This window comes from Habropoda laboriosa, unplaced genomic scaffold (assembly GCF_001263275.1).
Source record: "Habropoda laboriosa isolate 0110345459 unplaced genomic scaffold, ASM126327v1 scaffold67, whole genome shotgun sequence".
Taxonomy (NCBI): domain Eukaryota; kingdom Metazoa; phylum Arthropoda; class Insecta; order Hymenoptera; family Apidae; genus Habropoda; species Habropoda laboriosa.
In genome coordinates, this window is record NW_017100242.1 from 4,435,504 (window position 1) to 4,448,969 (window position 13,466).

Genomic DNA, 13,466 nt, shown 5'->3' on the forward strand with positions numbered 1-13,466 from the left:
TTTCAACATTATAATATTGTAGAATCTAACCAAAATGAATTACGAATATTCTGAATTACTGTCATCGTAAGAAATTTAGTAAGCAGAAATCATGCAAAAATTCAGGTATGCGCGATATATTCTTCAAGTGTTGACTCTATCATTTATATAATCCTGGCCTATGAAATAACCTACAAGTCTAATAAAAAATAATCACAAACATCATCTGACCATAACCTTTTCTAATGTTTTGTGTTTAATGTAATGCATTTAAAATGACACAAGCTTATGATAGTTATTACAGTGAATTTAAAAAGAATGCAGAGTTACAACAAAATCTGAAGTATAAAAAAAAGTATCGAAGGTTAAAAAGAATCGTAAAGGATACTGTATTCGTAAGATTGTATTTATTGTAATAATCTCTGTTTTACGAAGATGAATTATTACTTAAAATAGAATACAGAAGAATAAAATGATATATTATAGAATTTATTAATAAACTTATAATTACAGGAAAATGCAGCATTATGTGATCAAGTGGCACAAATGCAAGAAAATCTTATGCTTGTGAAGGAAGAGAGGTTATTTCTCTTACGTAAATTATGTCAACAACAAGGAGACATAGATCCTTCCACTGTGATAGCTCGATCTCAATCAAACAGTATTAATACTAGTTCATTTAATCCAGAATGTTCTACACCTAAAAAAACTGCAAAAAAACGAGTATCAACTGATGGCTCAGGTAATAAAATATTCTAGATTTAATCAGATCAAAATAACTTAATATGTTGTTCCAAGGAATGAAAGGATTGCTTATATAAATATACTAAACAAGTAATTAATAATTCAATAATAACTGATTATACTATGTTTGTAATTATGATTGTCTAATTATTTTGAGTAATTACCTTTTGTCATACAATTTTAAAATTTTTTTAATCTGTTTTAGAAACAAAAAATAAAGCTAAACGTTATAATAAAACAGCTAGGAAAGTAGTCCAATTAATACCATTGGATGTACATGGAAGGCCTATTTTTCCTATTGCTTTGGGTGATCTCACTGTTTATTCCCTTGGTGAGGTAGTATCTGACAGAATTGCTTATCATACAGAAGATCTCATTTATCCAGTAGGTTATTGCAGTACTAGGATATATGCTAATTTAAGAGATGTAAGAACAAAAAGTTTATATACATGTAAAATACTAGATGGTGGACCAAAGCCAAGGTATACAATTGTGATAAGAATTAAGGAAATATATTTTATGTAGATAAATATAGAAAATATTGAATTACTTGCAGATTTGAAATTGTATCTGATAATGATCTTGACCAACCATTGGTTGGATCTACACCTGATGAATGTCATTCCAAATTATTAATAGCACTTTCTCCTGCACTTTGTTCAATAACACCAAAAGGTGCTGATTTCTTTGGAATCTCACATCCTACTATACAAAATCTTATACAAAGTACACCTGGAACACGTAAATTGGCTATATACAAGCAACAACGTTTTGAAGTATGCAACTCAACATTTCATATACAATTAAAATATTAAATTTTTTAAAATCTAAATTTATCGTTTTATTTATTGTTTAGGTAAGTAAAAATCAACCAATAGAAAGAGGAACCAGTCCAGTAATGGAAGAAGAAACAGATCCAGGACTTGGATTTGCTGCTCTACATAGACATTATGCTTTAACAAATTCATATAGAATTAAAGAAGAACCGTCTGATAATGACCTTTTAACTCTTCAAGAACTTCTCGCGTGATTTTTATACTGTTTAAAAATCCTTATATATTTAGCACAAGATAACCGTTTATATATTGCGTTATTGCGTGAATTTCATTGTTGTCAGATATTAATTCTTAAATTACGTGTATAATAATTGTTCATACAAAATAATAGAAACCCCTTAAATGGGTATAATTCGTTTAAGTATTATTCTGTAATATTTATTAAACTACAATGTATATAGTAATCAATTTTTCTTGAACATAACATTTATGTTTTATTGAAATAATGTATAAATGAATTTCCAATTATAAATAACAAAAATTATTCAGAGAACGTAAACTTACAAGTAGTTAGCTGACATCTTGCAATTTTAATTACACTATATTATTACAAAACTACATATCTTAAATAAATTTTACCGAAATATTAATCTGAACATATAATTTATATGTATTTTATAGAACAACTCCACTATTTTATAAATATAATTAACTAAATCGTCTTCCGGAATTATTATCACAAATTACAACTTAAAAGCCTTAATGTTGACTAGTAAAATAAAACTTGAGTCTTCGTAGTAATGGTTAATGACAATTTCTTTTTACAACAAATTTCAAATACAATTAAGTTTCGTTTAAAAAAGCATACAATGAAATGATATGTTCATTCACAAATTTTTTTTTATTTTTATGCACTACCGTTTATGTACCGTTTATATAATATTTGTAATAAAGCAATATAAACCTTTTTTTCATATTTATTTGTCTTTTATGTTTACATTCACCTTATTAGATGCAATATAGAAATAAATTACTGAAATACTAATAGCTTTATCATTGCCAGTAAACTTATTACATTATACATATAAAGGAACATATTTACTTAGATAAAATCGACTAAAATTTTGATTGCATAGAAAACCATTTTATATACAAATATATATTACATTAATCATAATAACACCAAACATATGGTGGAACAAAAAAATTATTTTCAATTGTGTAAATATTTAGGCAATAAGATATTCTTAAATGTTATCAAGTTTACAAATTTTCTTGCATTAATGTGTTTTAGATAATATTTTACTTACAACCAGTATAATGCATTTACAAAATTCCCTTACTATAACTTGTGTCTGTGTATCTACATTCATAATTTATAAATGTATCTCTATTTACAAATAACAATAGTACAATTAGTAACAATTAGTACACAAGTTATGTGTCAAATTTCATATAAGACTGCATAAAAGACATTCATTTGAAATAAAAATCTCATTCTTAATTGCTTTGTTAATGCAAAAGTTAACATTAGAAAATCAAATACGCAAAAATTATTTAAAAATCTGAAAAAACAGTTCCTTGCTACATATTTTTTATTGAAAATAAATTTGCAAATTATGTTTTTCTCTGTCACCGTCTATTTGTTGGTCTAATTGTTTTATTGAAAAGTGTATTTGCAATAGCTATTACCGGTGAAAACAATTTTAATGGACTGTCACTGAAACAATAAATAAAACATTATGCAAGTGAACTAGTTTCTATATCAATATATACCTTGTAAATAATACTAAAATATGTACCATACTCCAGTTACAGGTTCTGCTTCATTTCCACTTATAATAAATAATGGGAATAATATAGAAAAGACACAGCCACTAAAAGAATAATAGCTTGGTTCTTAAAAATGCTTATGTAAAAAGAACGCGAAATGCTTAAAATAATTACCTTATTACATAAGAACTAGGGAGTTGGGTAAGTACTGCTAGTGGCAGACCAAAACCCACAAAATATGGCCAATTACTTTCAATAAAACTTAACCGTCTATGTAACTCCCAACCCATATTGAACCATTTATATTCAAAAGCATAGAGAGCATATAAAAGGCACATATGTATAAGAGCAAGGATGTCACCTACAAGAGGTAATGGAATCCTGGATACCAACATTCCTTGGCCCAAAAATAATGCTTGAACCAATATGCTGAAAAGTGTGTCTGCAATGAGCTTACTCACACTAGATAAAAGTAATGGCCTTCCTTGTCTATACCTATAAGCACTGTCTGCTATGTCCTACATATTTTACAAATACACAGCATATCGATTAACCCCTTCAACAGTTACTGGACAAAACTTCTCATTCTGAGATCAAATAACATACCTGAAACCATAAACTGTTGACTATCCTACTGAGCACAAATAGTGGTAGTACCCATACAGTGCCAAAAGTCAATGACAGAAATGGTTTTGTCCAAGACCACACAGTCATACCCATACCAGAAGAATGACCAAATATAATAGTCAATAAGTACTTGAGAAATGGAAGTAAGCCACATTCAAAAATCAATATGCTGGCCCAAAAAACACCACCATTTAATCCACAACATTGAATTGTCCTTTTTAACACCTTTGACTCTCTGGAAATATAACCACAACACTCATGTAATCTACACAATATTTAAATTTCAATATCTGATATATGTATACCTTAAGTGATGTTTTGAGGGCTGATGTGCAATTACTGTGTCTTTTCCATGAGTTTCAGTTTTAGAAGAGGATTGTTTTAATAATTTTTCATTCATACGTTTATCCATATAAAACAAAACAATAGCTCCTTTTAAACTATCTACAAATCCTCGATATATGGCACGTACTATTCCCTGAAAATATAATACAATAAGTGCCAATATATTGTTAAATAAAAACTTCATTCTTTTAAGTTTTAGATTCTTAAATATCCTCTTCTACAAGCATATAAAATAGCATATATACTATAGATTCTTTATACATAGATATTATTAAAATTTATAAAAGAAAATTCGCACATATAACGACTGTAGCTGAAAATTTACGCGTAAATGTAATAATAAGAAAAAAAAAGGTAAAATACGATAAGTTAATGTAGTCATGTAAGGTTAGGAACAATCCATTTTATCAGACAACATAAAATTCATTACTCACTGTCACGTTATTCATATTTCACAGTGATATCCACTATATAATGTAATTAATCTATAATCCGAATATGTTGAACAATCTGCCAAGAAAACATTTTCGAAGTAACATAGCTGTCAATTTCAGGAGCAATACAAAAGCACACTAAAAAAACGAATATGAAAAAAATGTTTCTGACATCAAAGTAGATAAAATTTTCGACACTTTAAACACGTACATATTGTTACTCAGATTAGTAATAATATTTAGCTTTTGAAAATTTTTCTTCCAAAATGTACGAACATACGCTATCGCTAAATTAACGAATTTATTATTACAATGTTTCGTAAGTTAACTTAAAAAAACATTTTTACAAAAATATATATATCAGCTGATGGTTCCCATTACAGGCAAAGGTCAACATTATGTTAATAAGTATAAAGTTCATTAGCAAATAAAATTTTGTCTTTATTCAATGAGTCTTTCATTGGTAGTTAAAGTATATAAAAATATAAAGCATTTAATGGATCAGTATTCATTTATGTATACGCACGAATATTAATACATAATTATTTAGCACTTCTAAATTTCTCTCAAGCAGTATATTTTAAAATATATGTACAAATATTTATTGAAGTCCTAATCCGCAAAGTAGTGATAATAATAGTACCAAAGAATAAGTGGAACCAAGTCCTGAAGTACTTGAAATTTACGTAATTTCCCAATAGATATTATTCTCGTAAGAAAAAAAATTCATGCGCAATAATTTTTATTTATAGAAATGTAAAAATTTATAATGTGAAACTTATAGTGTAAGTCGTAAATAAATATCGAAATATGTTGTGAAAATTTCTCTGGTGAAAGTATAACTTTACATATGCAAATATTTATATATTAATTAACAATGAACAAAGGTGAACAATAAATTAATTGGAAAAATTCCTCATGTTTCTTCATTCATTATAATACTTTCGGGATATAAATTACAAAATAATAAAATTTGCATAATTTATTGCACGTATACATTACATTACTATTATGTATACATATAAAAATAGTTTTATTATTGAACAATCTTTCAATATTAAATAGTTTCTTTAGTTATTACTTAACTGTATTGTAAAATAATAAAGATACATGTTATATACATAACATGAAATTACTAATAAATAAAAAGGATAAATAAAAATATGACAATCGTTATGTTCAATGTTAAATAATATGAAAAGATAAATAAATAGGATTTTGATTGAATGATCAGCGCTACTGCTCATAATTGATATCAATTAATGACTGAAATTAATTGATATTAATTATTGATGTCTATTAGAATAGTTCGGAAAGCACGAAACGCATAACGAAATATGAGAACTTGTTTAAAAAGTGGAGCTTGTAAACCGCGCAATAATTTTGGAGAGAGCTGTGTAACACGAAGTATGACTTAACCTATAACTGTACTTTAAGTTGGTGTTTTATTACAAGTTTTAATTTATTATCAAATATTATGACATATTCTTCAGTAACATAATATTAATCACAGTATCGAATGAATAATAATCTAGGTTATATTATATATTTATATTTAAATCAATTGTTATTGTAAAAAATAGAAATAAATGCCGGTTCAATTTCTACTTATTTGTCAAATATTTATTATAAGTATTTATACATGAACATTAACTTTTTTCATTATTTTAACCAAGCAAATTCTACAGTAAGATTACATGATGGCAGAGATCATATTTGGATGCCTTTACATTTGGTAAATTTTTATTATTTTATGAAATAATAAAATTTTTTAATTTTAATTAACATATTTATAATTTAAAGGATCCAATTTTAACAAATGTAACTTCACTCAACAGAAGATTACCACAAAAATTTTATTATCCTTCAAAAGGTGTTCTATATTTTACTAAAAAGGAAGTTTTGTATAAAATTATTAATTTAATTTTTAAGTTCTTACACAAATATTTCCTATTTATTTATCTTTTTAGGACCTATTGAAAATTCACAGGAAAAAAAACAATTAGTAAGTCTGACAGTAGAAAATATTTACTATATGTATGAAATATTTACATTTATATAATTCAGTGAGTAAATCTGACAGTAATAATTATTTTTAACAATCTTTTAAAATTAATAGGATGGCCTATATCAACCAGTAAAAGTTGACATTAGAAATATAAAAAGAATAAAATGTGTTCCAATAAAATATCAAAAACTTCCAAAAAATAACATAAAATTGAGGTGCCAAACTATAAGTAAGCTTTGAAATCATTATTTTGTGTTTAATAACTTTATTATTATTGATTATCATTTAGAACTTTTTTTTAATATATTTTTTAAAGGAATATGAAATTTATATCAATTCTTTTTGCTACAGAAAGTAACACTGATTCATCAAATACAATAAATAAGAAAAAAACTACTAACATCAAAGTAAGCATTTTTATCACACTTGAAAATAGTATAGTTGTAATGTAACAGAATAAAGACTGAAAAATTGTTGTTTCTTGTATGTAATTAATATCACATTGCACAGTAGAAAATACTTGATGATTCACAGAAGAAAAGATTTCAATCAAAATTCATAAATGTGTTAGTAAAAAAACAAGGTACATTGGATCAAACAAAAATTGAAAACATAAGTAAAGTCAGCATTCTTCTCCTGTATCTACACTTTTTGCTTTGTTATTATCTTTCTTTTTCAAAAACGAACCAATTTGATGAACTTTTTGAAATGTGTTCAATAAAAGACAATACAAACTGAAGATGTATATCTATATTTTCAAAGTATTATATGTAATACTTAGAAATAAAGAAACTGATATTTTGCAAATAACATTACTGTAACTTAATTGTTTAAATAAAAGTACATTTGCATGTACTGAGTGTAGCCATAATGATGATACAACCGGATAAGGGCGATTCGCATGCGCGGCATCTGTTCGCCTGTTCATAGTGTCTGCGCGGCGCCAAACGACGTGCGTCGTGATAAACTTAATTTTTTTTTTCTATGTTCCCGAAATCTTTCCATCACGTTGAAAAGCTTATTTTACAGGTTAAAGTTCCAAGAATCCAATGGTATTTGTTTTATGGGTGGGAACAGTGTCAAATCAGTAATTAAAAATTTAACAGTAATTATTGTTGTTTACTAATGATAAATAAATTTTATATATGTAGTTTTATCACATAAATGAATTTTTACCTGTGAAAATGTTAGTCGTATGAATAATATTTTTTCCATTTCACTTAGGAGGATTTTGGCTTTGGATGTAATTCTTTTTAATACAAAGAGTTATTTGTACCATATGTAAGTTATAAATAAATTTTTATTTTGAACTTTTCATGAATAAAATGATATTTTTAAAAATGTACAAAAAATGTTAGTACGCTTATCGAAGTTTACTGTACAACATATCAGTTTCTGAGACGCTATTCATTTTGAATTTAACGTAAAATGTGTTAGCGTAATTTATAGCATGATTTCTACGCCGAAAGTCACAAGAAAGGATAGTTTCCATTAATGAATCACTAGTTAAAGCGCGTAAGTTACTAATTTCAAATCGAAATTTTGACAAGTTCAACTTTGGGTTCAGAAGTGTGCAAACTGTTCTAACTTTTATTGTATTTTAACTTATACTGTGTTAAATTACAGTGTGAATTATAGTTATAAGTGTTGTTAATAATAGAGTGTGTGATAAAATAAAATTCTTTAAGCAAAATTCTTCAATTTACGCTCTATTGCTAATACTCCGTTTGAAACATAAAGGTTTAATAAAAACCTTATTTTATTTTAAATTATGACTTAATATTACGTCATTACACAGGGTAAGTTACCTAAAACTAGAACTTGAAATATTTTTGAAATTGTCGATTACACAGAAAAGTGTTTCAGACAAAAGATGAATGGTGTCAAAGGGAGCATAATTTAACCTGATTAGTATTTTCTTAGATGGACGCGTAGAAGACATAAAGGTCAAATTTTTTTTTTTTCAATGGAATCGTATATTTTTTAATGCATCTATCGATACAACTCGTTAAATTATGCCCCCGGTAATACCATTCCACTTTTCTCTGAAATATTTTTCGATGTAATCGACAGTTTCAAAGATATTTCAGGTTCTAATCAGGTGACTCACCCTGTATATATATATTATTTACAACATATTATATATGTTTAATTATGGGATTTTTGGAGTCTCTTCCGTTCAACTAGTTGTCTTATGTTTGGTACAAACGATTGACACATACCTAATATAAGCGAACATTTTGTGTTATAATCACTTAAACAATTTCTATTCACTGATTTTGTTCTCTTTAATACAGAAAATAATTGTTCACATAGATACATTGAGCCAAACATAGCTATTATTCTTGCTGCACTTTTGTGTAAGTGGGGAAAGTTTTCTTGAGGTAAAAGTTTATAAAATTCTAATATATTATTAACTTGTAGGTATTTTGCTTTTAGTACTCTATTACATCTCAAATCAATTAATTCTAATTGTAAGTGAGAAGAAACTGTTGCAATATCGATTGAAAATGGCCTTGCAATTACATCAAAATCAGTTTGTAATTGAATTAAATCTGCAAAGCGTACCGAAAATTCTTCGTAAAGAATTTGTAACATATTACTATAACATTCAAAATTGCTTTCGCTAGATACTGACTTTAATTTCGGAAAGTGGCAAATATTTCCGGATTCTAACTGTCGTATCCACAACTCTATTTTCATTTTAAAAGCACATATGGTATCGAATAAATCTATTATCGTGTTGTCCTTTCTTTGTAAAGCAGTATTAAGAATATTTAAATGATCAATAACATCGGATAAGAAAGCTAAGTCCCTTGTCCAAAGGCTATCTTCCAGTTCTGGTACTGGATGACCTACTGTATCCATAAATAGCCGAATTTCGTTCCGAAGATTAAAAAATCTGTCTAACGCTTTTCCGTGGCTAAGCCAACGCACTTCTGTATGATAAGGCATTTCATCATATTCAGCATCTAATTCTTGTAAAAATATTTTAAATTGTTTTTGTTTTAATCCATGATTACGGATGAAATTTATTGTACGTACTATAACTAACATAACTCTTTCTAATTGAACACATTTTGCACATAAATTTTCTCTGTGTAACATACAATGCACTGTAATAATAGTCTGTGGAATTGTTAGTTCCTGCAACCTTTTTTGGAGACAGCCTACAAAACCAACATTTTGGTCCACCATTGATGGTGCTCCATCAGTAGCAACTGATACAAGATTATGCCAGTGTAGTTTGCTATGTTTGATTGCTTCTTCTACACATGAAAGAATATCTTCTCCTGTTGTGGCCTCTTTCGTGGTACAAAAATCTAACAGTTCCTCAGTAACATTCATTCCTGAGTCTACACCACGAATAAAAATGGCTAATTGTGGGGAACCTGTTACATCTATACTCTGATCAATGGCCAATGAATAGGCTATAAAATTTTGTGCTGTCATATATAACTGCTCCATAATATTATCAGCCATTTCTTGAATTCTTCTTGTTACTGTTGATCTAGATAAACTAATATATTCAAATTTCTGTACATTTTCAGAACAAAATTGTTCTGCACTTGCCATTATATGGGTTTTAATAAATTGTCCATCAGAGAAAGGTTGAGATGTTCTACCTATTTCATGAGCTATTCTATAGCTAGCCCTCAATATAGCCTCATTATTTATAGATTGTACTTCCTGTAAATAATTATACTTCTTATTTCATACTACTTAAACATAATTTATTCACCACTTACTAAAATGACTCACTGCATAAGGTAAATCTCTTTCTGTCTTCAGAAGTTTCATTTTCAATCTTTCTACTTCTGCTCTTCTTTGTGTACTACTGTAGTTCAGGTGTGCTGCTTCATGGTATGTTTTATAGTGCCTTTGAAGATTATATCTCTTCAGTTGATTTAATTTTTTACAACATACCAAACATTTTACTGCACCATCATGTTCTGCGAAAAAAAATTCCTCTTCCCATGATGGTTTAAAATAAACCATAGAATTTGTAGCCTGCCGTTTGGATGTTGATGTTTCCATGGCTACACTTAAAACATAAAAAAATTACGAAAAAAACATATGTTCACTTAGTTTCATCGATTCGTTCCGCACTAAACAAACCCGTGGCGGCGGCTGTTCTATGTGTAATGGCGTGCGATGCGCTAACGTCATGCGCGGAAATCATTCTAATACCAGCCGTCCAACAGTTCGCATCGAGACAGCTGCGCCACAGTTATTTGGTGTCGGTAAATTGGTAATTGATATATCGACATTTTAATTCATATTATTGAAATCTTATTCTATGCTGAATCGGTAACGTTGGAAGCGATACGCAAATGGTAAGGGCATTCACAGCCCTCCTGACGTGGGACAACAAATACATTAGTCGCATAATAGGATCACTTAAAAATTTGAAATAATTTTATGAGATTATCCGAGCCTACATGCGATTTTCCGAATTCCAACCTATTCTTCTCTGTACGCTAAAATTACATCTTATTCTTTATTTTTTTAACGACGTTTTTTTGAATTAAGCAAAAAACTTTATGGTCGGTAGCACTTTTGCAACGGAAAACTATGAAATATTAAGAAATACAAATGGTACTACAGTTTTGCACCGATTGTAAACTACCTTTTCGATTTCATCTCGATATATATGTAGGTAAATTTAGTGCTTATCATCTGAAGCCCAGTACTTGCAATGCTCTTTCAAATGACACTAGTAGTTTTATCGAATTACTCTTCCAAAGTTCAAAAATCTTGAAAATGCTTTGTAGTGTATATATATATGTATTTACATTGATTTAAAGCAAAACTTTATCAAATATAAATGTGCTTACGTTGATGTGTTCACAATTGTAGAAATTGTTGTTGAATTCATTTAATAAAATTTATAGAAAGTTAAGTTAATTTGTCAACATATATATTAATCGAAATCGTTTTTTTTTCTCGAAATCATTCGTCCCATTGATATGGTATGCTTTTTAGGTTTTCAGGTCACCTACATCACCTCTTAAAATTATTTTCTAACGGTACCCACAATGTTCCCAATTCTTGAGATAAAAATATTTGAAAAATATTAGTTTCGAAATCTACAATAATAAATGTTATTTATTCATATTCGGACAAATATTTTGATAGTTACTCGAGTGTAGTATTTAAGCGCTACAGGTAGCCATTAATTAGTTAACATCTGTGCTACTAGATTTTTGACCCGTATTTATTACAGTTAAAATACATCACTAACATGAAAGAAAGGCTAGGCAAATTATTTAGAAACTATGCAGAGTGTATAGGCAGAGATGTTATTTCTTTTTTAAATTTCTCATCTAATTATATTTATTACACTAATAAGACGTTCAGAAAATGTTCCGATTTAAAATGCTTTCGAGACAAATTTTATTTATTATTATTATATCATCTAATTCGATATATTTGCTTCCCTTACATTTTTAAAACCTTCGTTACATATGTAACGAAATTTTTAGTTCCTGCCTCATTAATATAAAACAATCGAAATACTCAAGAAATTTAATCAAAATAAAGTAAAAAATATCCACGCATTTGTATTAACACTACGATCAAATTTTAATATGTTCATAATATTTTAAAAAAATGTTAAAATTAGTTTTACTTTTGTATGTGTAGAAATGAGAAAAGCAAAAGAAATTAAAAGTACTATTGTTTATGTATGTTCCTTCGCTTCTCAATGATTCGGTTTTGTCATCTACGGTGATCATTTTACGTTTCATCAAAATCAACTAATATACTTTCTAATCTTTGCATAATATAAATAATAAGGATTTTATTTTTGAAATATTAATTTCTAAATAAAGAAGAATGTACAAAATTATCTTAGTATTTCTCGAAAATGATTGTACAATCGTAAAAGTATTGACACGGTGTCCTCATTATACGTATGTACATACATATATATAAGGGTACTTGTCAGAAAAGCATTGCAGTTCTTCGGAGGTGCTCTTTAGGTAAGTATCGTACACGGGACACAACGAAGTAAAGTGATTTCTTTTTTTTTTTATATTAATGCTTTTATGGAAGAAAATATTTTTGGCATAAATTATTTGGTTTAATTAAGTTATTAAAAATGTGTTAACGTTACAATTGTGATTTTAAAGAAGACTATGTTTTTGTTACTACATTTATGTACCTAATAAAAATATAAGAAAATTCATTTGCAGAGTAATGCGTTAATAGTAACGTGATTTTGAAAAGAATTTGCCGCGTCGGGAAACCTTATAAGCTTCCATTATTGTATAGAGTTTTCTTTAAAAACATTTCTATAAATGTTAACATATTTCGAACTTTTCTTAGGTTCATAAAGATCCTTAAAAATATTTTGTATCCAAATTGTAATACAATTATCATATTTGTTCCTCCGAACTCAATAATTTGGAACTAGTTATTTGGTAAATATAAAAGTAAAAATATTTTAAATGTTCGCGCTAGATAAAATTCATAAATAATTGTATGATCGTATATTTATTTAAATGCAGCTTAGAAAAATGATACTATTTATTATCCTTGGAGCATTCATTGTCTCGACAACGGCTCAATTCCAACCTCCTGGAAGAATTTTAGAGCCACCAATACCTGCCCTTTGTGCACAAAGTAAGTAGGAAAATTAAATTTTATGTAAATTAATTAATGGTAAAAATTATTAATATTATTGTTTAATGTTTGTTTTATGTCGGATAAACAATTGTTTGTACTCAAATAATTGCAAAGTTCAACCTCTTTTTTTTAGTTTGTAGTTAAGTTATA

The 13,466-nt window shown here is 27.7% G+C and overlaps 4 protein-coding genes across 4 annotated transcripts in view; 2 read left to right on the forward strand and 2 right to left on the reverse strand.

Annotated features, from left to right (window-relative positions):
• Positions 1–254: 254 nt before the first annotated feature.
• LOC108572054 (transforming growth factor beta regulator 1) lies at positions 255–1,753 on the forward strand. The gene is made up of 5 exons (XM_017934240.1): positions 255–374; positions 493–721; positions 929–1,205; positions 1,280–1,499; positions 1,580–1,753. The coding sequence occupies exons 1-5, from the start codon at positions 255–257 to the stop codon at positions 1,751–1,753; spliced, it is 1,020 nt and encodes a 339-aa protein (XP_017789729.1).
• A 1,331-nt stretch (positions 1,754–3,084) lies between these two features.
• LOC108572059 (etoposide-induced protein 2.4 homolog) lies at positions 3,085–4,753 on the reverse strand. The gene is made up of 6 exons (XM_017934246.1): positions 4,679–4,753; positions 4,205–4,377; positions 3,879–4,134; positions 3,447–3,790; positions 3,302–3,376; positions 3,085–3,219 (listed from the first exon to the last, which is right to left on the reverse strand). The coding sequence occupies exons 1-6, from the start codon at positions 4,691–4,693 to the stop codon at positions 3,132–3,134; spliced, it is 951 nt and encodes a 316-aa protein (XP_017789735.1). The 5' UTR covers positions 4,694–4,753; the 3' UTR covers positions 3,085–3,131.
• Positions 4,754–8,865: 4,112 nt separating this feature from the next.
• Positions 8,866–10,724, reverse strand: LOC108571930 (general transcription factor II-I repeat domain-containing protein 2-like). Its single transcript, XM_017934088.1, has 3 exons — positions 10,449–10,724; positions 9,007–10,376; positions 8,866–8,908 (listed from the first exon to the last, which is right to left on the reverse strand). Exons 1-3 carry the CDS (start codon positions 10,722–10,724, stop codon positions 8,866–8,868), a joined length of 1,689 nt encoding a protein of 562 aa, XP_017789577.1.
• A 1,879-nt stretch (positions 10,725–12,603) lies between these two features.
• The window catches only part of LOC108571996, a 2,841-nt gene continuing 1,978 nt past the window's right edge, over positions 12,604–13,466 (forward strand). The window contains exons 1-2 of the mRNA XM_017934172.1: positions 12,604–12,674; positions 13,204–13,313. Coding sequence (XP_017789661.1) covers positions 12,604–12,674; positions 13,204–13,313 — 181 coding nt within the window. The remainder of the gene's footprint in view (positions 12,675–13,203; positions 13,314–13,466) is intronic.

Coding starts and splice junctions, on each gene's coding strand:
- LOC108572054 (XM_017934240.1), top strand. CDS start 255: ATGACACAAGCTTATGATAGTTATTACAGTGAATTTAAAAAGAATGCA. Junction 375..492: donor TCGTAAAGGATACTGTATTC/GTAAGATTGTAT, acceptor TTATAATTACAG/GAAAATGCAGCATTATGTGA. Junction 1,500..1,579: donor ACAAGCAACAACGTTTTGAA/GTATGCAACTCA, acceptor TTTATTGTTTAG/GTAAGTAAAAATCAACCAAT.
- LOC108572059 (XM_017934246.1), bottom strand. Junction 3,377..3,446: donor CCTAGTTCTTATGTAATAAG/GTAATTATTTTA, acceptor TTATTCTTTTAG/TGGCTGTGTCTTTTCTATAT. Junction 3,220..3,301: donor GAACCTGTAACTGGAGTATG/GTACATATTTTA, acceptor TTATTGTTTCAG/TGACAGTCCATTAAAATTGT.
- LOC108571930 (XM_017934088.1), bottom strand. CDS start 10,724: ATGGAAACATCAACATCCAAACGGCAGGCTACAAATTCTATGGTTTAT. Junction 10,377..10,448: donor AAAGAGATTTACCTTATGCA/GTGAGTCATTTT, acceptor AATTATTTACAG/GAAGTACAATCTATAAATAA. Junction 8,909..9,006: donor ATAGCTATGTTTGGCTCAAT/GTATCTATGTGA, acceptor CGCTTATATTAG/GTATGTGTCAATCGTTTGTA.